General features: G+C 44.8%; 1 protein-coding gene across 19 annotated transcripts in view; it reads left to right on the top strand.

Annotated features, from left to right (window-relative positions):
* Positions 1-22930, top strand: part of LOC144495111 (microtubule-associated serine/threonine-protein kinase 4-like) — a 462554-nt gene extending 439624 nt beyond the window's left edge. For all 19 annotated transcript variants that reach the window (XM_078215011.1, XM_078215009.1, XM_078215010.1 and 16 more), the window contains 6 exons: positions 2059-2256; positions 6707-6936; positions 7029-7151; positions 14418-14554; positions 17588-17766; positions 19449-22930. In XM_078215011.1, the coding sequence (XP_078071137.1) occupies positions 2059-2256; positions 6707-6936; positions 7029-7151; positions 14418-14554; positions 17588-17766; positions 19449-21487 (2906 nt within the window). In that variant the 3' untranslated portion in view covers positions 21488-22930. The remainder of the gene's footprint in view (positions 1-2058; positions 2257-6706; positions 6937-7028; positions 7152-14417; positions 14555-17587; positions 17767-19448) is intronic.
* The last annotated feature ends 1931 nt before the right edge of the window (positions 22931-24861 follow it).

Genomic DNA, 24861 nt, shown 5'->3' with positions numbered 1-24861 from the left:
TCTATGATTCCAGAGCTAAGAGGTTGTTCTATGAGAAAGGATTGAGTGGAGTAGGCCTACACTGTCTGGAGTTTAGAAGAGTGAGGTGATCTCACTGACCCGGGTAGAGGCTGTTTCTTCTGCTGGAGAGACTAGAACCAGAGGATCATTGTCTCAGGTTAATGAGCTGGCCATTTAAGACACCTAAGAGTAGCACCTAGGGCACCTCAGCTAGCCCATTACCATATGATACTATTTGTGGGTGGGCCTGGAAAGAATGTGCTACCAGTCTGACTGAAACAGACATTTTGTATTCTTTTATTGAAGGTGGACTTTGTAGGTAAAGCCCACATTTGTTGCCCATCCCTAAGTCCCCTCAAGGCTCCTATTCCCTAGAAATTGAGGTTCTATGCTGTCTGTTTTTCTATTCAATTCTTTCATGGGATGTCAACTTCCTGGGTGTGGCACCGTGGGCCGGCACGGTGACACAGTGTAGTACTGCTGCCTCACAGCACTAAGGAGCCGGGTTCAATTCCCGGCTAGGGTCATTGTCTGCGCAGTCTGCACATTCTCCTCTTGCCTGCGTGGGTTTCCTCTGGGTGTTCCGGTTTCCTCCCACAGTCCGAAAGACCTGCTGGCTAGGTGCACTGGCCATGTTAAATTCTTCCTCAGTGTACCTGAACAGGTGTCAGAGTGTGGTGGCTGGGGATTTTCACAGTAACTTCATTGCAGTGTTAATGTAAGCCTACTTGTAACACTAAACTTAAGCTTTTCTTTGTTTATCATCGAATCCCTACAGTGCAAAAGGAGGTCATTCAGCCCATCAAGTCTGCACCAACTATCCAACAGAGCACCTTAACCAGTCCCTATCCCAGTATCCCCACTTATTTACCCCGCTAATCCCTAACCTACACGTCTTGGGACACTAAGTGGCAATTTAGCATGGCCAATCCATCTAATCTGTACGTCATTTGGACTCTAGGACGAAACCAGAGCGCTTGGAGGAAACCCACGCAGACACTGGGAGAACGTGCAGACTCTGTACAGTCACCCAAAGCCAGAATTGAACCCGGGTCCCCGATGCTGTGGGGCAGCAGTGCTAACCACTGTGTCACCATGCTGCCTAAGTGTTTATAAAAACTTTCATGTATTTCGCTCCATGTTGAACAGTGCGATAACTCCACTAGTCAGTGAAATCCGTCAGCTCTCCCCAGTCGGTTCCTCATCACCGTCCTTTCTCCAGCCGCAGAATGGGTGTCTGAGAGTTCAGTTTCAACCTCAAGTTGTTCAAATCTCTCAAAATCCTTGGAATGTGAGTCAACATTATGGTTCACGTTTCTGATAATTCTGAGAGGCCTATCTGTACATCTCAAGAAGCCCAAATAATTGCATCCTATTCACCTTACGACTTCAATTATTCATATATCCTTGCTGTCGAAAGCCTAAAAGTATATTTTGCCATTATGCACGGGATTAATCGCACATACTGCCCAATAACTGGAAAGAGCGTAGTATTGAAAATGTTCAATTTTGTAGTTTGCGGTTTGAGGTTAGTTGCAATTTGCAATGTTATCTAAATATTCAGATTAGGTTCCCCAGTGTAACCCGAGACTCCCCCGAGCTTGCTAGCTTCTGTAAAATGTAAATTCTTTGAGTTAGGAAGTCAAAATAATGTTCGATTCAGTTTCCAATCAGCGAAACATTTCAATGTGGAAGGCAGCGTGACTGAATTGTGTTTTTCATAAGCATTACTTCAATTGTCTTCTCTTGTCCCATATACATTAAATTTCCACAGCAGCTGCTCCTCTCGTGCTTCCTGAGATTGTTATATTCCATCTGGAGAAAGGGGAGATAACTAAAATAATGGAAGGATGAATGTCGGTGCAATATAAGCTGATTTCCAATTCATTTTGAAATATTGCTATTTAGATTTTTGCAGGCCACTGAGGCTTCCTGCTTTTCATTTAGATGTTCGGATTAGTGTAATATTTTCGTTTTCATATTTATAAGAGTGTGCACTTAAAGAATGCATAATGAAATGGGGGAAAAAAGTGATTGAATGCATTTATTTGTGAACAGTTGGCAGTTTTTCAGAACATCTGGATCAGATTAACACCAGGAGCGACAGTGTGGAAAGTACAGATATTTCTTCAAAGACTGCCAGTGACAATGTTCCTCAGCTGGCCCGACAGCGATTAGAAAGTACAGAGAAAGAAAGATCCGGAAAAGTGATGAAATCGGCTTCCGCCACTGCACTTTCCCTCATGATCCCTGCAGGTATAAATATCAATAACCGCATGTACAAAACACACCACAGGCCTTGCAGCAGACAGCTATAATTGGTACCTTTAAATTTTCTTGAGATGTTACAAAGAGCTCATGTTTCAACAAAATGCAACTTAAAGTTAAATTTGAGCAGTTTCCGTGAATGAGATCTAATTTATTGAATACACAACTGTTTAATGTTTCGCGGACACTTCTGAGATGATCTTACTGGCAAGGCATCTTTTGCCTCATTTTCTGTATAGTGGTTCTGGGATAACAATGTTATTCCAATATTATACAGAGCCTCAATGAGCCACTTGTGCCTCAGCGCACATGAGAAGATTGCGTTCTCTGCTCCTCACGTTGCACCCTTTATTATCTCATTAGGATAAGCATTCATTTTGTTCACAAAGTAGGTTAGGTTGGATTTTATTGTTTTCAGACATTTTTTCTCATTCTAAACTGCTTCAGCTTTATCCTCATAACAGGGAGATTTGCTACAGGAGTTGTGCTCAGGGTAGTGTCTGGGACCAGGCCACCTTCATCAGTAACCTTCCCTCCATCATATGCTGAAAGGTTTTGCTGATGGTCGCACTGTGTTTAGTACCATTCACAACTCCTCAGATACTGGACACATCTGTGCCCACATACAAGCTTGGGCTGGCAAGTGGCAAGTAACATTTGTGCCACAAAAGTGTGCTGGCTCAACCACATTCATTGATTAGATGACTGTTGTATAGGCAATGACCTGCATAGTGAATTGGCCACTGGATCACAACCTCCTGGGCATCCCTACCTCTGCTAATAAGGTGCCTGCGAGGTTGATATGAAGATGGCAGGCATTGACTTACGACTGGGAGACAATCTCAGACAGCCGGGACCTCTGGAGTTGACTGATTGGAAAGGGCATTGGAAGTGTTGAGCAAAAACAAGAAGCTCAACTAGCCAGGAAGAGGGCCCAGAGAAAACAGAGACCAGCGAATTGTGTTCCTTCTCAGCCCACTCTTCCTGTGCAGCAAATACCACAGAGACTGGCACACCAATGTTTGACAGAGTTGACCACCACGGAGCAAACCATCATCTTAGGAGATGGAAGGCTGCCACCAACATCCTAATGGTTGACATTGACCACAAACTGAACTAGACCAGCCTATAAATGCTGTGGCTACAAGGGCAGGTCAGAGGCTGAGTATTCAGCAAGTAACTCATGTCCTGACTCGCCAAAGCCTGTACAATGGCATACTCTCCACTGGCCTGGATGAGTGCAGCTCCAACAACACTCGAGAAGTTTACCACCAGCCAAGACACAGCAGCCCATCTTATTGGCACCCCCAACTGCCACCTTAAGCGTTCACTATGTCCACCAGCAGCGCACAGTGGCAGCAACATGTACCATCTACAAAATGCAGTGCAGTAAGGCTCCTTCAACAGCACTTCCAAACCCGCAACCCCTAAAAAAGACCAGGGCGGCTGACACGTGGGAATACCACCTCCGAGTTCCCTTCCAAATCACTTGCCATTCTGACTTGGATCTATATTATCATTCCTTCATTGTCCCCTGGGTCAAAATCCTGGAACACCCCCTAACACCACATGGACTGCAGCAGTTCAAGAAGGCTGCACTACTTGAGGGCATTTAGGGATTGCCGATAAATGCTGGCCTTGGCTACAGTGCTCACACTTTGAGAATTAATAAAAGCAAAAAAAAATGGCAGTGGGCAATAAATTTCTAAAACAAGAAGGATTGCTGACATTATGAAAGAAATTAATAGAACAAGGGAATATTGAATTAAATGGACCCTATTTGCCTATCCACAGGCGCAACATTGAAAACTATTATGCCCAGATCATATGGTAACAACCATTGACTAATCACATGCTCTCCATGTGGCCATTTCAAAGAGCAATACACAAACACAAAGGAACTAAGGCGGCACAGTGGTTAGCACTGCTGCCTCACAGCACCAGAGACCCGGGTTCCATTCCTGGCTTCGGTCACTTTCTGTGTGTAGTCTGCACATTCTCCCTGTGTCTGTGTGGGTTTCCTCTAGGTACTCCAGTTTCCTCCCACAGTCCAAAAGAAGTGCTGGTTAGGTGCATTGGCCATGCTGAATTCTCCCTCAGTGTACCCGAGCAGGCGCTGGAGAATGGCGACTAGGGGATTTTCACAATAACTTCATTGCAGTGTTAATGTAAGCCTGCATGGGACACTAATAAATAAACTTTAATTCAAATTTTATGCTCCGTACGGACAATATGGACCCAGCAGGACTGTTTCCAAGCACTGAAAAATGCAATGTACAGGCACACTGGACATTATCATTGTAATGCACATTATCATAATCCACCATATATATCTGCCTTGGGTTCTAAAACTCCCCTTGACTGTGTCCCATATTATTGAAGACACAGTCGGAAAAGGCAGAAGCTATATTTGCCTACTTCATGCGCCATGATCGTGCTCAGCCCTTTCTCAAATATCAGTTTTAATGGGGTTATGGATATTGGCGGTTAGCATCTTTTATCTTATTGTCACAGTCACCTGGGGTTTTCGGAGATCACGTACAGCAGTGACAGTCTGATGCTTGTTTATGTAAAGCCTATTATTTACCCAGAAGCATTGTTAGGATTTATTCTTACAACGTATGGACAATAATTCTGCATATTCGAAGGAATAAGGCACATGGTAGGTTATTTTTGTAGACAGGAGGCTAAAATTAGTCATTTTGTCAAGCTTTGGTCTCTTTTAATTTGTAGCAGAGTTTAATTAGGAACCAAAGAAAAATTTGTCACAGTAGCAAGCTGGTAATGAGAATTTAAGATTTGATGATGTGTGCATTTTCTTTAAAAGAATTGTTGCATATTATAGAAAGCTATGCACAGTGTAACGCAAGACTGAAGTTTTATGCCTGGTTAATATGCTTCTAGGTGTATTGAAATAACTATAAATAAAGCTATGTTAATGAAGATGGTGAGAATAAAGATGTTGAAATTCATTGCTGCCTTGGAATTGTTGCAAGGAGAAGCTTTGCTATAGAATCCCTACAGTGCAGAAGGAGGCCATTCGGCCCAGCGAGTTTGCAATGACTCTGAAAGAGCATCTCAGCCAATCGCTCCACCCTATCCCCGTAACCCTATGCATTTACCACAGCTGATCGACCCAACCGACACATCTTTGGACACTAAGGGGCAATTTTAGTATGGCCAACCCACCTAATCTATACATCTTTGGACACTAAGGGGCAATTTAGCATGGCCAATCCACCTAAAATGCACATCTTTGGAGTATGGGAGGAAACCAGAGCGCCCAGAGGAAACCCATGCAGACACGAGGAGAATGTGCAAACTCCTCAGAGCCACCCAAGGCCGGAATCGAACCCAGGTCCCTGGCGCTGTGAGGCAGCAGTGCTAACCATTGTGCCACCGTGCCGGCCAAGCAATCCCAGCCATGCTTCTCATTTGTTGAGACTGGTTATCCTGTTGGAAGTTGCAGTTGTTTTTAGTGGAGTGGGAGGAGATTCATCCTGCGGAAACAGCCTATTGAGGCATCCACATATTTTCGCAGTCATTTTTCACACATTGGTCCAGTAAGGGTGAAATCGATTCCAATTAACTTGCCTTGCTACCAGTTAATGGTAGCTTCCCCTTCAAGCCTATTGGTCGGTTTTGTGGAGCCTCCGTTGTGCCTTGTAGCAATAGTGCCTGGTCCTGCCCATATAAATATGGAATATAAAACCTACTGTAAACTCAATGGTTCATTACGCCATAGAAAACTACAATGCAAGTCTGAATGTGAGCCCTTCAAGTACATGTGGATCATGCAGTTTAATTTTTTTTGACACTTGGTGGACACATTTACATGGATTATTTAATTAAGACACTTTTATTCTGTTAAAATAGAGCACAATAAAATATTACCTGATCCAAATAACTCTCATGCTCTTGGAGAAATATTTGGGGTGCAGATTTTTGTCTCTCTTTGGCTGAGACAAGATGGTGAACATGTTCCACATGATTTTCCATCATGTGAAGTTTGCTGACATCCATCCAACGCTTCTGACATTCTGACAAAGCTCTTGTGTTGGGGACACTTATTCATCAAACTCATCCCCTCCCCCTCCCCCGGAAATCAGAATCGGAAGATAGCCCCACCCAAGAGTTCCTGCCTTGCCTATCCTTCCACCTGGCCCATTCCCTATTAGCCTGCAGCTAACTAACCCTATATTACTCGGGCCTGTCCCACAAAATAGACTGGGCCCGCCAACTGGTCTGTCGGCATCTGGCAGGATTTGTCTCCCCAAACCCGGCAGTGGTTAAAATCTAGCCCAGAAGTGTTTCTGATACCAAACGCTGGTTGTTAGATTGAAGCTCCCAGCTGTTATAACCATGTTTACCTATGCGTTCGGCCAGCACTTAGCCACAGATCTAAGAGGTTTATTTTTATTGTGTCTTTTCGTTTCAGATGTTTTTGGTTCTTCTTCACCATTGGCTAGTCCAATCTCCCCCCATTCCCTTTCTTCCGACCCTTCGTCGAGAGATTCGTCGCCAAGTCGGGACTCCTCCACCAGCTCCGGGAGCCCAAAGCCTCCTATCATCATCTACAGTTCAGGAAAGAAGTATGGTTTCACACTGCGAGCAATTCGAGTCTACATGGGCGACAGTGATGTTTATACAGTCCATCACATTGTTTGGGTAAGTGCATGGGGACAGTGCTGTGTCCAATTGAGTGCTTTGATTGTTAACTATCGAGTAAGTCATTGTTTCTATTTATTTTTGGCCGCTAGAATGTGGAAGAAGGGAGTGCAGCGCACACTGCTGGATTAAAGGCGGGCGATTTGATAACACATGTAAATAGTGAACCAGTACTCGGCCTTGTTCACACAGAGGTGGTCGAACTGCTTGTCAAGGTACACTCAAACAGCATGCATGTCTGTAAAGTCTTGGGCTGCAGCTTTAATTTTTAATAAATTTACAGTATTATTCTTTTATTGAAATGGAATGCCTAAAACTGAGTCGTTAAGACTGAAGGTTAAGAGGTGACTTAATAGAGGCATACAAGATGATCAGAGGATTAGATAGGGTGGATAGTGGGAGCCTTTTTCCTCGGATGGTGTTGGCTAGCACGAGGGGACATAGCTTTAAATTGAGGGGTGAGAGATATAGGACAGATGTTAGAGGTAGGTTCTTTACTCAGAGAGTAGTAAGGGCGTGGAATGCCCTGCCTGCAGCAGTGGTGGACTCGTCAACGTTGAGAGCGTTCAAGTGGTTATTGGATAAACATATGGATGATATTGGAATAGTGTAGATTAGAGGGGCTTTAGATTGGTACCACTGGTCGGCGCAACATCGAGGGCCGAAGGGCCTGTACTGCGCTGTAATGTTCTATGTTCTATATACCCTTTGGTCCTGTAAAGTTGAAAAATTGAATTGGTGCATTGATTTTTTTAAAAATCTGTTTGGAAAATAATAAAAAAGCCTCTCCTTCTGTCCAATATTTGTGGTGTTTTTCAAATAAGCATGAGCTTCCATGTATTGGTTGAAAGTGCAGAGTAAAGGCAACTTATTTTCTTAATCATTAGAATTGTCATGCTAGTTTATTTCTGAAAAACAAATATTGTAGTGTTTTTTTTATTCATTCACGGGATGTGGGTGTCGCTGGCTAGGCCAGCATTTATTCCCATCCCGAATTGTCCTTGAGCAGGTCGTGGTGAGCTGCTGCCTTGAACTGCTGCAGTCCCTGTGGTGTAGGTACACCGTAAGAGTTTTAACAACACCAGGTTAAAGTCCAACGGGTTTATTTGGTAGCAAATGCCATTAGCTTTCGGAGCGCTGCTCCTTCGTCAGATGGAGTGGATATCTCTCAGGTCCCTCCAGGGTCAGAAGGTTGCGTGTTCAAATCGCTTCAGGCTCACGGAGGTTTTCTTGCAGTTGGTCTTCGGATTTTGTATCTGGGTAAAGTTGATTGTTTGCAAATGCTCCCGAAATGATATATTTCAAAATGATGATGAAATAATATTTTAGGGATGCCTCCGGTTTCCACTATCAGGTCATACTTTTTGCAGTTCGTAAATTTAAAGCAAGGTCCACGGTCCGAGATGGTTCTAGCGGAAATCGCTAGTCAGTCTCATCTCGGACCGTGGACCTTGCTTTAAATTTGCGAACTGCAGAAAATATGACCTGATAGTGGAAACCGGAGGCATCCCTAAAATATCATTTCATCATCATTTTGAAATATATCATTTCGGGAGCATTTGCAAACAATCAACTTTACCCAGGTACAAAATCCGAAGACCAACTGCAGAAAACCTCCGTGAGCCTGAAGCGATTTGAACACGCAACCTTCTGACCCTGGAGGGACCCGAGAGATATCCACTCCATCTGACGAAGGAGCAGCGCTCCGAAAGCTAATGGCATTTGCTACCAAATAAACCCGTTGGACTTCAACCTGGTGTTGTTAAAACTCTTACCATGTTTACCCCAGTCCAACGCCGGCATCTCCACATCGTGTAAGAACACCCACAGTGCTGTTAGGAAGGGAGTTCCAGGATTTTGACCGAGCGACTGTGAAGGAACGACAATATATTTCCAAGTCAGGATAGTGAGTGGCTTGGAGGGGAACGTCCAGGTGGTGGCGTTCCCCAATATTTGCTGTTCTTGTCCTTCTAGATGGAAGTGGTTTAGAAGGTGTTGCCTAAGGGGCCTGTTAAGCTACTGAAATGTATACACTGCTGCTATCGTGTGTCCGTGGTGGAGGGAGTGAATGTTTGTTTGTGGGTAGGGTACCAATCAAGTGGGCTGCTGTGTCCTAGATGGTGTCAGGCTTCTTGAGTGCACTCATCCAGGCAAGTGGGGAGTATCCCATCACATTCCTGACTTGTGCCTTGTAGATGGTGGACAGGCTTTGGGGTGTCAGGAGGTGAGTTACTCGCCGCAGGATTCCTAGTTTCTGACCTCATGTAGCCATTACGTTTAATATGGCGAGTCCAGTTATGCCTCTGACCAGTGGTAACCCCCAGGGTGTCAATGGTGGGGGATTCAGCGATGGTAATGCCATTGAATTTCAAGGGACGATTGTTAAATTCCAGTTTGTTGGAGATGGACGTTGCCTGGCACTTTTGCGCAGATTATTTGCCACTTGTCAGCCCAAGCCTGGATATTGTCCACGTCTTGCTACATTTGGACATAAACTGCTTCGGTATCTGAGGAGTAGTGAATAGTGCTGAACATTATGCTGTCATCGGTGAACAACCCCACTTCTGAAAATGCTGGAAAATCTCAGCAGGTCTGACAGCATCTGTGGAGAGAGAGTAGAGCCAACATTTTGAGTCTGGATGACTCTGCCTGTTCACAGCTGCTGTCAGACCTGCTGAGATTTTCCAGCATTTTCTGTTTTTGTTTCAGATTCCAGCATCCACAGCATTTTGCTTTTATCCCCACTTCAGATCTTGATTATTGTTTTATATTCAAACAATTATTTTCTAATACACGCAGGTCTTAATTAAACACTCTTTTCATTCATTATTTTAAGAGCCTGAATCACAGAATCATTGAATGATCATAGAATACAAGAAGCCCTTCAGCCCATCAAGAAATGGGCGGCACGGTAGCACAGTGGTTAGCACTGGTGCTTCACAGCGCCAGGGACCTGGGTTCGATTCCTGGCTTGGGTCACTGTCTCTGTGGAGTTTGCACATTCTCCTCATGTCTGCGTGGGTTTCCTCCGGGTGCTCCGGTTTCCTCCCACAGTCCAAAGATGTGCGGGTTAGGTTGATTGGCCATGCTAAAATTGCCCCTTAGTGTCCTTAGATGTGTAGGTTAGAGGGATTAGCGGGTAAATATGCAGGGATATGGGGGTAGGGCCTGGGTGGGATTGTGGTCAGTGCAGACTCTTTCTCCACTGTAGGGTTTCAATGATTTCTATGATTCCAAGTCTGCACTAACTCTCTGAAAGAGTATCTCAGCCAGGCCCTCTCCCCGCACTATCCCTGTAACCCCCCACATTTACCCCACTAATCCCCTAACCTACACATCTTGAGATACCAAGGGGCAATTTATCATGGCCAATCCACCTAACCAGCAAATCTTTGGACTGTGGGAGGAAACTGGAGCACCCAGAGGAAACCCACGCAGACACAGGGAGAAGGTGCAAACTCCGCACAGATAGTGACCCAAACCGGGAATTGAACCCAGGTCCCTGGTGCTGTGAGGGAGCAGTCCTTGCCGCTGTGCCGCCCTGTGTCTGTGTCAGTTCTTGGTTAGAGTTATCCAGTTAGTCCCACTTGCCTTATCTTTGCCATAAGCCCCCATACACACCTTCACTTTATGATTCAATCAATTCCTTTTTCCAAGTTACTATTAAATCTTGTTCCACCCAGTCGTCATGTCATCTTCGGTTCTTTCACCAATCAGTTTAAATCCACGTTCTGTGGTAACCGATCGTTTTGCCACTGTAAATAAGTTTTGCCTTATTTACTCCATCAAACCTGCTTTCTGCTAATCCTTGGCTTTGCTGTTGCCGCCTTATTCCACATATTGTATTGCTAACCAAACTGAGCAACGTGTATCCTCAGAAATATTGAGTCTGTGCTGAGAAATTGCATGTCATCTTTTTCAGCATCACATTATACCATTGCTTTAAAGTAGCTTTTTCTCTTCCAATTCTTGATGAAGGAATCTGTTCATCGGTTATAATGACACGCTTGTTCTTAACCCCGTTCTCCTTGGTGAGCTGGTGAAGTGTCATTTTTCAATATAAGATCCATTCAATGGAGAACCAGCTTTAATTTACTGCTAGACAGTTGCTTAATGTTGTCTAACAGCACTCTACAGTCCAAGCACCTCCCACCGCAACACACGGACGAACATCATCCCACCCTTATTGTTGACACCAGATTTCATTACAGTGATCTTTTGTACTCCACATACCACAGTGGGCTGAAATGTAGCTTTGTATCCATGCTAGTGAATGTGCTTTGTCGGCAGAACCTATTCTGTGCCTTCTCTCCCTTTCCTGGGAGAGTCTGTGACTGGGGCAGCACAGTGGTTAGCGCTGCTGCTTCACAGCGCCAGGGACCTGAGTTCAATTCCCGGCTTGGGTCACTGTCTATGTGGAGTTTGCACTTCCCCTCGTGTCAGTGAGGGTTTCCTCCGGGTGCTCTGGTTTCCCCCCACACTTCAGAACCAAGGGTCACAGTCTGAGGATTCAGGATAGACCATTTAGGACGGAGATGAGGGGACATCTCTTCACCCAAAGACTGGTGAGCCTGTGGAATTCATTACCACAGGAAGTAGTTGATGCCAAAACATTGAATGCATTTGAGAGGCGGCTGGATATAGCACTTGGGGCAAATGGGATCAAAGGTTATGGGAAAAAAGCAGGATTAGGCTATTGAGTTAGATGATCAACCATGATCGTAATGAATGGAGGAGCAGGCTCGAAGGGCCAAATGGTCTCCTCCTGCTCCTATCTTCTATGTTTCTATGTTTCCAAAGATGTGCGGGTTAGGTTGATTGGCCATGCTAAATTGACCCTTAGTGTCAGGGTAGGGTCAGACTAGCTAGGATAAATGTATGGAGTTATGGGGATAGGGCCCAGGTGGGATTGTGGTCGGTGCAGACTCGATGGGCCGAATGGCCTCCTTTTGCACTGTAGGGATTCTATGTTTCTATGATCCTTCTCTATGATCTCTTCTCTTTCATCTACATTGATGTACATAAACATGAGCACTACTGTGGATAAATCATCCAAAAATGTTTTGGCAGTAGATGTTATACGTTTGCTGGTCCGAACAGACAGGAAAACTAAAAATGCACAGCAGGTAGATTGGTGAGGACAAGATCAAGTTGAATTTTCCCTCATGTTGGTTGCCTCACTATCTGCCACCGTTTTAGTCTGGCAGATGTGTCCTCCAGGTCTCGACTACCAGTCAGTAGTGATGCTACCAAGCCATTGTTGGTGATGAACATTGAAGTTCCCCACCTTGAGTACCTTCTGCTCCCTTACCAACCTCAGTGTTCCTTCTAAGTGGTGTTCAACATGGAGGAGTACTGCTCCATCAACTGAGGGAAGGTGGTAAATGGTTTTCTTGCCCATGTTTGACCTGATGCCATAAGACTTCATGGGTCCGAAGTCGATGTTGAGGACTCCAATGGCAACTCACTCTGGACTGTATGCCACTGTGCCACCACTACCTCTGCTGGGTCAATCCTGACAGTGGGACAGGACATGCACAGGGACAGTGATGTCTGGGACCTTGGTTGTAAGAGATGATTCTGTGGATATCACTATGTCCGGCAATTGCTTGACTCATCTGTAGAACACCCCTCTCAATTTTAGCACAAGCTCTCCGATGTTACGAAGGAGGACTTGGAGTTGGGTTATAATTATTTCCGGTGCTTTAATTGATGCCAGGTGGTCTGTTCGGTTTTATTCCTTTTTGACTTTTCTATAGTGGTTTGCTAGGCCACTTTGGAGGACAGTTAAGAGTCAACCACATTGCTGTGGCTCTGGAGTCCATGTAGGCCAAATCAGGTAAGGACGGCAGATTTCCTTCCCTAAGGAGCATCACTAAAGGGGATTTTTAGGACAATCACTAATAGTTTCATGGCACCATTATTACTAAGACTAAGTTTCAGTTCAAGATTTTTATGAAGCAATTGAATTTAAATTCCAGCAGCTGTCATGATGGGATTTGAATCTGTGTCCCCAGAGCATTAGTCTTAGACTGTGGATTACTATTCCAATGACCTTGCCACTATGGGGAAGCCTAGTGGTGTTATCATAGAATCCCTACAGTACAGTAGGCCATTCGACCCATCGAGCCTGCACTGATAACAATCCCCACCAGGCTCTCTGCCGGTAATTCCATACATTTACCTGCTAGGCCTCTGAGTCTTAAGGGGCAATTTACCATGGCCAATCAACCTAACCCGCACATCCTTGGACTGTGGGAAGAAACCGGAGCACCCGGAGGAAACCCACGCGGATACAGGGAGAGTGTGCAGACTTCACACAGTCACCCAAGGCCAGAATTGAACCCATGTCCCCAGTGCTGTGAGGCAGCAGTGCTAACCACTGTGCCACCATGCCACCCTCAAAAGAAAAATCATTATCGCTAGATACTTAATCCAGAAGCTCAGCTAATGTTCTGGGGACCTGGGTTCGAATCTCGTCACGGCAGCTGATGGAATTTGAATTCAATTTAAAAAAAATCTGGAATTAAGAATTTACTGATGACCATGAAACCATTGTCAATTGTCGGAAAAACCCATCTGCTTCACTAATGTCCTTTTAGAGCAGGAAATATGTCGTCCTTACCTGGTCTGGCCCACATGTGATTCCAGAGCCACAGCAATGTGGTTGACTCTCAACTGTCCTCTGCCACTCAGTTGTATCAATCGCCACAAAGTCTCAACAAAGACTGCAGTGTTTCAAGAAGGCAGCTCACTATCACCTTGTCAAGGGCAGCGAGGGATGGGTAATAAATGCTAGCCAGCCAACGATGCCCATGTCCCACGAATGAATGAAAAGAAGCATCAGTCCTCTCCATATAGTGGCAGAACTTGAGCCGGAATGCAAGGGAAAGAATAAGATTGAACCTGCAATTTGGGTAAAATGGTAAAGGGATGTCCAAAGATGTGTGGGTTAGGTTGATTGGCTAGGTTAAAAAAATTGCCCCTTAGAGTCCTGGGATGCGTAGGTTAGAGGGATTAGTAGGTAAAATATGTGGGGGTAGGGCCTGGGTGGGATTGTGGTCGGTGCAGACTCGATGGGCCGAATGGCCTCCTTCTGCACTGTAGGGTTTCTGTGATTTCTGTGGATGTATTAAATACTGAGGATGCCAGAAATGTAATATTCACATCCCTCCTCCAAACCCCAAATATCTCACTTTTTTCATACATTTTCATATACAGGTTCACAGGTGCTTTGCTTCCAATGAATTGAATCCCTCTGGTTATGTATCACACCCGTTTGGTTTAAAAAAACACCTTTTTAATATTTCAGTAACAGCATATATTTAGCACATAAATGTTAGCTTTGACTCTGGCATTGAATTGCAGTCCTAGATTAATGTTAATCTAACTTTTTAAAGCAGTTAGCTAGATAAATATTTTCATTACTTGAAAGTAAAACCCTCATACGAGTAACTGTTTTCTTATCGATTTGCGACTAGAGTGGAAACAAGGTCGCCATCACGACCACCCCGTTTGAGAACACGTCAATAAGAACCGGTCCGGCAAGAAGACACAGCTACAGAAGCAGAATGATGAGACGGAGCAAGAAATCCAAAAAGAAGGACGGTCAAGAAAGGTACCTGCTGCACCCCATTTATACAAAACTGTATCTAAAGCCTGGAGCAAGGAAAAACATTCATCTCATTGAGCCCATTCCTTCCAGAGATCAGGAATGATTATTTTGTCATAGATTATCTTTGCCCACCCCTCCTCCTCCCTATTCTGGGAGAAGGTACCAGATCAAACAAGAACTCCAGCCAATGTTTCTTCTCAATTTTCCTTGGACTGGCTGGGCTCGGAATGAGCCTGAGCATTGTGTTTCCTGGTGTTATTGTATTAACCATTGTATTAACCTGGTGTTGTTAAAACTCTTACTGTGTTCACCCCAGTCCAACGCCAGCATCTCCACATCATTGTATTTCTATCCATGGACAGCCAACATTTTAAAAGTCACTGAACAACGTGTGAACAGCCTCTTTATTTGCAGGTAGCTGTGTTGCTGTATGTACAGGCACCTTACAAGAGGCCATTGCTTTCCTTGCATTCTCTCATCTCACTGGTCCCATCCTACCCTCTCCTCACTCTCATCCCATTCGCCCCCTACTCTCTCACGGCCCATTCTAATTCTCTGCTTGGTTGCTGCATTTGCCGTTTCCTTGTGCATCACACTCCATCCCTCCTCGCATCACATTAATTTTACCAAAATATCCATGTCCTCATTGTTTTCTCGCCTGCCTCAGCAACACCCACCTTTCCCAGTATGGGGGAGGTACTCGCGCTACTGGCCCTCTGGTCCCACAACATTGAGGGCCCTTCTGTTCCTAATTGGATGATGATTCGGAAGTCCTCTCCAGGAATGTTGCTGAGTGGGTCCCATTGCGGGTAAATGCAGACCTTACATCCCCATTAGGTCCTGACATTGGGGTCACAAAGCCAATGGTAACATCCTGCAAATTGTCTCGAACCCTTAAACCCTCTTAATAAGCATTGGCCAAGATTTTGTTAGGCTGACAGCAGTCTTGCCCACCAGTCAGAGAATCAGCAGGGAACCCCCATCAATTCCGTGAGAGGCCCAGTGGAATCATCAAGCACTTAACTGACCACTGTCAGATCTTCCCCATGTTTGAGATCCCCAGGGGTGGAAGTTCTGCGAACCCAGAGCTGCTGGGCAGTCAGATGCCAGTAGCAATTTGAGTCAAAATCCTGGAACTCCCTCTCCTATCAGCACTGTGGATACACCAACACCACGTGGGCACGCCAACATCACGTGGACTCCAGCAGTTCAATAAGGCAGCTCACCACCACCTTCTCAAGGGCAATTAGGGATGGGCAATAAATGCTGTCCTAGTCAGTGACACCCACATCCCGTAAGCTCCTCATGCTGCCAGCAGGCATGGTGGGTGCACCACGTCCTCATGGGATCCAGACCAAAGACCCCCTATCGGGAGGCTGCTGGCAAACTCCACAGAGTTTGTTGTGTGACCTTCCGAGGGAAAGCTATGTGGCCCCCACTTATTGTGCTGGGCTCAGAGATGATGAGTGTCAATTAGCTCATTAATTAGCCTAATTGACATCCCACTGCTTGTGGCCAGGAATCCTGCGTCAACCCCTTTTGCATCCCAGCTGAATCAATGGAAGTTTGGCTGTAGCTCGGAGACTAACACAAGGCCTCTGCCATCGTTAAGTGACCTCTGCCACCATGGTTCCCACTGTGATGATCTGCATTAAATCCAGTCCAATAGTTCTCATCATGACGGATATACTTGATATACTGGTATTGGAAACAGCTCAGAGAAAGCTCACTCTGCTGATTCTGGGGAAGAAAGGGTTGTCTTATGAGGAAAGGTTGAGCAGGTTAGACCTATACTCATAGGTGTTTAGAAGAATGAGATGAGACCCTATTGAAACATATAATATTTTGATGGGGCATGACAAGGTTGTTGCTGAAAGTAGAACGATGGGGCCTCCTCCTCCTTTGAGTGCCACGCCCTGAGAGACCTTTGGCCAGCATGGGCTTCTGTTGGATTGGCCCATGACTAAAGTATTGCAGTGGTTTGCCACTGCCTTCTGCAATATGGCTGATCAGGAAACTCTCTCACTCTTTACCTCCTGCCATCAGGCATATTGGAAGGATTTTACAGGCTGATAACCTGTTTGGCCCCGTTATAACGCACCTTCTTTAGTGAACATCGAGACCTGAAGTAGGATCTGAACACAGAGGTAGGGATGCTGCCCACTGAGCTACTAAACATCCAGAACTAGGAGGCATGGTTCAGAAAATAAGAGGTCTCCCATTTACGATGGAAATGAGGAGGAGTTTCATTAACTTTGGGATTCTCTTTCCTCACAGAGCAGTGGAGGCTGGGTGTGTGGGGGGGGATTCGCTGGCCTCCCTGCAGCATGTTTCTCGTGGCAGGAGATGGCACATTGGTTCGCACCGCTGCCTCATAGCGCCAGGGACCTGGGTTTGATTCTGGCCTCGGGTGATTGTGTCTGCGTGGGTTTCCTCTGGGTGCTCCGGTTTCCTCCCACAGTCCCAAAGACATGCTGGTTATATGTATTGGCCATGCTAAATTCTCCCTCGGTGTACCCGAACAGGCGCCTGAGTGTGACGACGAGGGTATTTTCACAGTAACTTCATTGCAGTGTTAATGTATGCCTACTTATGACACAATGAATTAACTTTGTTGAGATTTCCCATTGACTGTACCTCACGCCACTGGGAAACCCGCAACGGAGGGTGCGCCGTCAACGGGACCGGAAGATCTTGCCGGCATGCGGAGCCAGAGTATTCCGGCCATTGAATATTTTTAAAGCTGAATTAGGCAGAGCTTGATCTGCCAGGAAGTGAAGGGGTTATGGGGAGTAGCCAGGAGAATGGGAGTCGAGGCTGCGATCTCATTAAATGGCAGAGCAGCCTCAAGGAGCCAAATGGCCTTGCACCTGCTCCCACTTTTTAATGATCCGATGACTTCCTCTTTCGGCACAGCACATCCTTTAGTAACGTTGTGTGTCCTAGATCACCTAGTTACATTCTTCAAATAAAAAGATTGGTCTCGAGTAAAAACTAAATGTAACCAGTGACATCTCGGGTATTATGTTTTAACAGAAGGAGATCGCTCTTTAAGAAGTTTGCGAAGCAGCCCGTCATACTTCATACCAGCCGGAGTTTCACCTCATTGAATCGTTCGCTCTCGTCCAGTGACAGTATGCCTGGCTCACCAACTCACAGTCTATCTCCTAGGTCACCAACACAAAACTTCCGCTCGGCCCCTGACTTTCCATCTGGTGAGTTTTCAGCTAGTTTGAGAGATTGCCACCTTCGTTCATTTTGGGGGTTTTTTTGGCGTTTCTTTTAGAGAGACTAGAACATTCCACTGTCCGTGACGATGTCGAGTGTTCTGATATTCTCTCAGTTAGAATTACTGGATAAATTTAAACTTCTGAGAGATGCTGTTAACTTGATAAACATCGAGGGTGGAACTTTCCAGTCCTGCCCGCCACGGGAATTGTAGCAGGCGGGACAAGGACCATTGACCTCGGGCAGAATTTTCTGGTTTTGGGGCGAGCACAGCTGGAAGATCCCACACTGTGTGTCAGGCGTGGCTCAGTCAGTTGCCCCTTACCCCTCTGTGTCAGAAGATTGTGGGTTCAAGCCCCATTCCAGGAACGAAGCAGAAAGATTTCAGCGGACACTCCAGTGCAATACTGCACTGTTGGAGGTGAGGTTTATTTTGGCTTAAACTGAGGCCCCATCCATTCTCCCAAGAGGAAATCAAGGATCTAACCCCAGTGTCCTGACCAGTATTACCCCTCAATCAGAAACACTTTTTTAAATTAAAAAAATCCATGGTAAAATTAATTATCACATTTCTGTTTGTGGGAGCTTGCTGTGCACAAATTGGCTGTTGTGTTTCCTACAATACAGTGATGACTACAATTTAAAACTACCCCCCTAACCTGAAGAGCTTTGGGACAGACATGCTATGGTTGTGAAAAGCACTGGATAAATACATTTCTCTTTAACATCTCAGTATATTCTGTAGAAAACCTAGAAAACAAACACTCACTCGGACTTTTACAAAAAAAAATTTTGAATACATTTTGTCAATTATACACAGGATTGTCCCAAGATAAGTCGCACTGTCAAATTTCATTACAGAAGACAATTGTTGCTATCGCTTTCTCCTGAACTCAAAACCTCCATTTAGTAGAATGAATAAAGCCAAGAGCTACTGTCAAGTCTAGTATAATGACCACACAATGTAAAGCCTTCATCCTGACCTTTAATGCTAGCCATTAATTGATTATGCTGCTCCTGCTCTCTTAATACTAGAATTGGACTATAAACACACTTGGTGCTCTGTAAATGTAGAATCTATCCAGGAAAGGAACCCAATAGACTGACTATCCCAAGTTACTCGCTCTTCCTTTCCCCTAATTTCATGAAAGTTTGGACTCGTGCTGTGGTAAAGATTCCACAGTTGTCTTCAGTGTTTCTGGACGGTTCCTCTTCACTCGCCCTGCGAAGGGACTCTAGCAATATTTTCATCTTCCTTGCCTCATTGATTTTGAGGCAAATTGTGACAAAGGATTGAGCACAGGACCTTTGCAATCTTCTGTCCAAGTGACACATTACTGTTCCTCACTGAACCTCGATGGAGCTTTAGAATGAATCCGTTGTGTTACTTAATAGCTTCAATCATACACGGTGGTTGTTATCAGATTCGAATTCCTGAGTTTTCACAGGCAAATTCGCCAATTTACCATTTAATTATCTGTCATAAATTACTGCAAAGTCTCGTCATTATCAGAATGTTGTATTGCAACACTCAAATCTCGTCCGGTGAAAGTATAGTGGCGAGTTTAGCAAGGTTATGCAGTGACCTTTGCACTCTAAGGTAAAATATACAAACTTGGGTTCAAAGCTTGAGCAGACTAACCATTTGTAAAATGTTTTGTTTTAACAGGTACAAATTCTTCACAAAGCAGCTCCCCCAGCTCCAGTGCTCCAAATTCTCCTGCTGGCTCTGGTCATGTTAGACCAAGTACGCTTCATGGATTGAGCTCAAAGCTAGGTGGACCAAAATACAGATCGGGCAGACGTAAATCAGCCGGTAGTATCCCGCTATCCCCCCTGGCACGAACCCCTTCTCCTACACCCCAACCAACCTCGCCTCAGAGATCGCCATCCCCCTTGCTTGGCCATTCAATTGGAAGTTCCAAAATGGCGCAGACTTTTCCTGCCAAGATGCACTCGCCGCCAACTATTTTAAGGCACATGGTTCGGCCTAAAAGTGCAGAGCCGCCACGGTCACCGTTATTAAAGAGGGTGCAATCTGCTGAAAAGCTTTCTCCGTCTTATACCTCTGACAAGAAACAACTGTGTGCTCGTAAGCATAGCCTTGAAACGTCGCAGGCAGAAGGAAGAAAAGAGTCCTTACAGAGAGATTTGTGTCTACATAGTTTAGAGGAGAACGCATTTGAAATGTCATCCATCACCAAAGTTCGGCCTGTGGAGCAGGGCTGCCTCAAGCGTCCTGTAGCCAGGAAGGTGGGAAGACAGGAGTCGCTTGATGAGGCTGACAAAGAGAAACTAAAGGCAATAGTTATAAAGAAGAAAAACTGGAATGTGAGACGAGAGTCTCTCCAAAAACAAAATGCAATACAAGAGCCAAACTCTGGACATGAAAAGGGCGTAGAGGTGGGTGGGTTTAATTTGGACGTTGCTGCAGACGCGAAGTGCAATGATATTAAAATGCAATGTTCCGATGAACTGCGGGTGCCTATGAGTGTCTCACTGTTATCTCCTTGCAAAAAGCCGGGCGCCAGCTCCAGTGTCCACAGTGACGCCCCATCAGTGTCGCAGACTGCACACCCCAATTCAGACGCTGAAAGTTCCACACCAACCTCTGGCGCGCTCGATGCCGAGAAAGTTGCCCAGTCGCTCCCAGCTTCCTCAGAGGTGAAGAAATCCGGTGGGAAGGACGGCGAGGCCGAATGGACCGGCAAACGCACTAAAGAGCCCAATGTTTGCGAAAGGTCGGAAGCCAAGGCGTCAAAGGTGGAACCTGCAGGAAGCAAAAAATGTTACAGAGACACTAATAATGGTATGGGTCCATCGGAAACGTTCAAGAGCGAGATGCTCTCGCCTGCCCACAACACTCAGCCAAAGACACTAACCTCTCTGAATAAAGAGGAATCTTCAGCTCTGAAGAAACCCAGTATGCCACCAAGCACTGCATGCACTGCTCACAGTCATTTGAGGGCAAGCCCATCCGACTGTTCCAAGGTAGTAACTGGAATGGCTCAAGTTGCTCTAGACAAACCGCAGTTAAGTTTAATGACTGAGAATGGCACCAGGCAAATGACTGACTGCAAAATGGACGGTCGATCTATCTTGAGTCTAAAGCCACTGGAAGGCACCCTTGATATTGCTTTCTTGTCGGGTCCGAGCACATCAAAGGCAGAGGCGTATTCATCTGCAAGACATGACCAGCAGAGCTCGTCAGTAAAGGACACATTATGCCACAAGCCCAACCCTAATAATAATGCACAGCCATCTCTTTCTAAAAGCAACGTGCCTGCTGCTTCCTGTGGCAGGGCAGATGAGACAAAGAATGCCTCTCAAAGCTTACTACTCAGTCGTTTATCTGTTGAGGCTGTGCCAATAGCTGGAATGCCTGAGACAAAGGAAAGCAGTTCACCCTGTTCAGTGAAGGATAAATCCTGCGAGACCAAATGCAGCCTCGGGCCTGCACCTCAGAGCGCGAGTTCAGAAATGTGTGCACCTACTGAGGGAAAAGACACGATGGACTCCAAGGGAAGTAAGCAACGTTGTCATTCACAGTCGTGTACTGTGAAGAAAGGGAACACTTGGAAAGATCCGTCAAAGTTGTCCTCGCCCCAGCACCATTCTCCTTCTGGCACACATCCAGAAGTGGACACAAGCAACCAAAAACAATGCCCGAAGGAAGCATTACAGGACAGGCAACCTAAGAATTCATAGCAAGTTAAGATAGAGGGTTTTAGTGCAGTGAAAATGAGGGCAAAATTGCAAATGGCATAAATAAACTGACAACAGTACTTTCCCTCATTCATAAGCATGGCCGAATCCTGTTTCTCAGTAACTAAAGTCTTTGGCTTAATACCTTTTTAAAAGGTTAAATACTGTTTTCTGCACCCCCCCCCTTCCCCGCCAGCCCCAACTCCCACAACTGTTTTGTTTATAATGACCAATAGAAATATCCTGGTATTTATACAAGATCACTTGAATGTCCAAAATATTGGGTGTAGAAAGATCTTTTTTATGTAGATATAATGCAACAAACGGCTCTCTCAGCTTAGGGGGATGAACACTGCGGGCTAAATTTAACCATGAAGACACGTAACACACTCCCTGCTCTCTGTGGTGACATGAATAAATGTTCATTGTGTGGTTAAAAAGTAGTGGTGTTATTTTATCTGTAACAAATTTTCACATGAAAAACACCCTTAGTGGCATTCAGTAGAAGTTGCTGTATAAATGGAACATTTGTGTGGCTATGGAAAAGCTTGCTGTTTTTAGCAGGTAAACGCTAAAATTTACATTCCGTTTGAATGCATTGAGTAGCTCTGAACATTTCAAACAGCGTCATTTAAAAATGTACATATTATCCACAAAAAGGAGTTTATTTGAGTTTTTCTTTTCATTTAAAAAGAAGTGGGGATCCCGTTGGAGTCACTCGGTGCTGAATGGAGTAGTTTTTTTTTCTCTACATTGATTTTGCTAAGCCTTTATTTATCTGTCTCTGTGTAGAAAATGGGATTTAGTGTTTGTTTTGGTTGAAATAGATGAGAATGCACAGATAGAAACACGTCAGTGCTGAGAAGACTTGGGGCACATATTAACTCAATTGAGGAAAAAAATCCCAGTAAAGATGTCACCACCTATTCTGCAGCCTTCAGACAAAATGTCTGTGCTTTTTAGCTCGTTATGAAGCATATTAAACACTTGTTTACAAATGTATCAGAGATGTAAATAACTATATGGCAATGTTATGTTTGCCAAATCTATGTGTGGCATTTTGGAAACCTCACAGGTATTTTGTTTGTATATGTACCGATTTTACGTCTTGGTAATAATGTACCAACCAACCGTTGAAGATGTGAAGAATGTTGGACTGTGTGGAATCTGGGTTGTTGTGTTCTGTTGTGGCGCAGGTGAAGTTAGGTGTGTGCTGTACCTGTTGGCTTGGAGTACTCGCTATAGTTGGACTAATGCTTAAAGCAATGATTTGAAATATGCTGTCAGAACTACTGTGCAATAAAAAAAAATGTTTGCAGCTTCTGTGTTTTGTTTCTCCCTCCCACAGAGCTTTGTGAATGTTCTAACTGTTGTGTTGTAATGGAAAAGAAATATTTATACTTATGCATTTGCATATCACAAAAAAATAAATGTTTTTCAGCATGGAAAGATGTCTGTTCATTGCAGCAGCCTCACTGCTCTTTCAGTGGAGATAAAAGAACTGCACAGATGAAAGTCAGCGGTACTGGCTTCTCACAGTTCCTGCGTTATAATCTCTGGTCTTTGAACGTGTGAGTGTAACATCTTGGAAAAACATGTCTAAATGGGCTTTCTTTCTTTTTATTCTTTCATGGGATGTGGGTGCCATCTTTGCTGCCCATCCTTCATTGCCCTTGAAGCTCACTAGGCCACATCAAAGGACAGGCAAGCGCCAAACACATTGCTGTGGGTCTGGAGTCACATGTCGGCCAGACCGGGAAAGAATGGCATTTCCTTCCCTCCAGGATATTAGTGAACCTGCTGGGTTTTTACAACAATTGATAATAGTCGGTGGTCGCCGGTACCGAGACTAGCTTTATAATTCCAGGTTTATTAATTCAACTTAAATTTAAATTCCACCATCTGCCATGGTGGGAATTGAACCCTTGTCCCCACCAAAGCATCAGTGTGGGCCACTGGATTATTAGTCCAGTGACGTGACCACAACGTGATTGTCTTTTCACAAATTTGTTCGGGGTACCCTTTATTTTTCCTTTCGTCAGCCTGTGACATTTAAGAAATTGTCAAACTGTTCACCAAGTTGTATGAGAGAGCATCCCATCGATAGACTCCACAACATGTCCCCCAGTCTGTTTGACTTGGAGACCATATTCGCTCTGCCACTTTAATTTCTGGAACTCTGACTAGATGCAAGTTCCAGGTGCTTAGTGTAGGTAGTCAAGTGTTGGTTTGATCTGCCGTTGAACCTGTTTATTCAGCACAGTGAGGAATGCCCTGTTAGTACCCCAGTTATTGTCTGCAGAGGAAAATCTAGACCATAAAATATAGGAGTAGAAGTAGGTCATTCAGCCCATCGAGTCTGCTCCGCTATCAATGAGGTGATGACTGATCTGAAATAGTCCTCGACTCCACTTTCCCGCCTTATCCCCATAATTAACCCTTGATTCCCTTACTGATTAAAAACCTGTCTATCTCAACTTGAGCGTACCTAATGACCCAGCCTCTACAGCCCTCTGCGATAAAGAATTCCACAGATTCACTATCCTCGCAGAAGAAATTCCTTCTCATCTCTATCCTAAATGGGTGACCCCTTACTCTGAGACTTTGCCTTCTGGTCCCAGACTTTCCAACAGGAGGAAACAACCTAGCAGCATCTACCCTGTCGAGCTCCCCGAGAATCCTACCTGTCGCTCAATAAGGTCGCCTCTCATTCTTCTGAACTCCAGTGATTACAAGTCCAATCTACTGAACCTCTCCTCATAAGAAAATCCCTCCATGTCTGGGATCAACCTAGTGAACCTTCTCTAGACTGCCTCCAATGCCAGTATATCTTTCTTTAGATAAGGAGACCAAAACTGTTCACAGTTTTCCAGGTGTGGTCTAACTAGTGCCTTGTATAGTTTTAGCAATAAAGGCTAACATTCCATTTACCTTCCCTATTATCTGCTGAACTCTCATGCCAGCTTTTTGTGTTTTATGCACAAGGACTCCCAAATCCCTCTGTGCTGCAGATTTCTGCAGTCTTTCTCCATTTAGATAATATTCAGCTCCTTTATTCTTCCTACTATAGTGCAAAACTTCACATTTTCCTCCACTATAATCCATCTGCCAAATTTTTGCCTCCTTATCTAACCTGCCTATATCCCTCTGTAGACTGTGTCATCACCATTTCACTTCCCACCCACTTTTATGTCATTCACAAACTTGGCAATACTACATTCACTTCCCTCATCTAAGTCATTAAAATCTATTGTAAGTAATTGTGGCCCCAGCACTGATCCCAGTGGCACTCCACTAGTTTCAGGTTGTCATCCTGAAAATGTCCCTCATCCCAACCCTCCGTTCTATTAGTTGATCAATACTCTATCCATGCTAAT

This window comes from Mustelus asterias, chromosome 6 (genome assembly GCF_964213995.1).
Source record: "Mustelus asterias chromosome 6, sMusAst1.hap1.1, whole genome shotgun sequence".
Lineage (NCBI taxonomy): Eukaryota > Metazoa > Chordata > Chondrichthyes > Carcharhiniformes > Triakidae > Mustelus > Mustelus asterias.
Note: the sequence above shows the minus strand (reverse complement) of the source record. Positions and strands in the feature narration are given on the sequence as shown.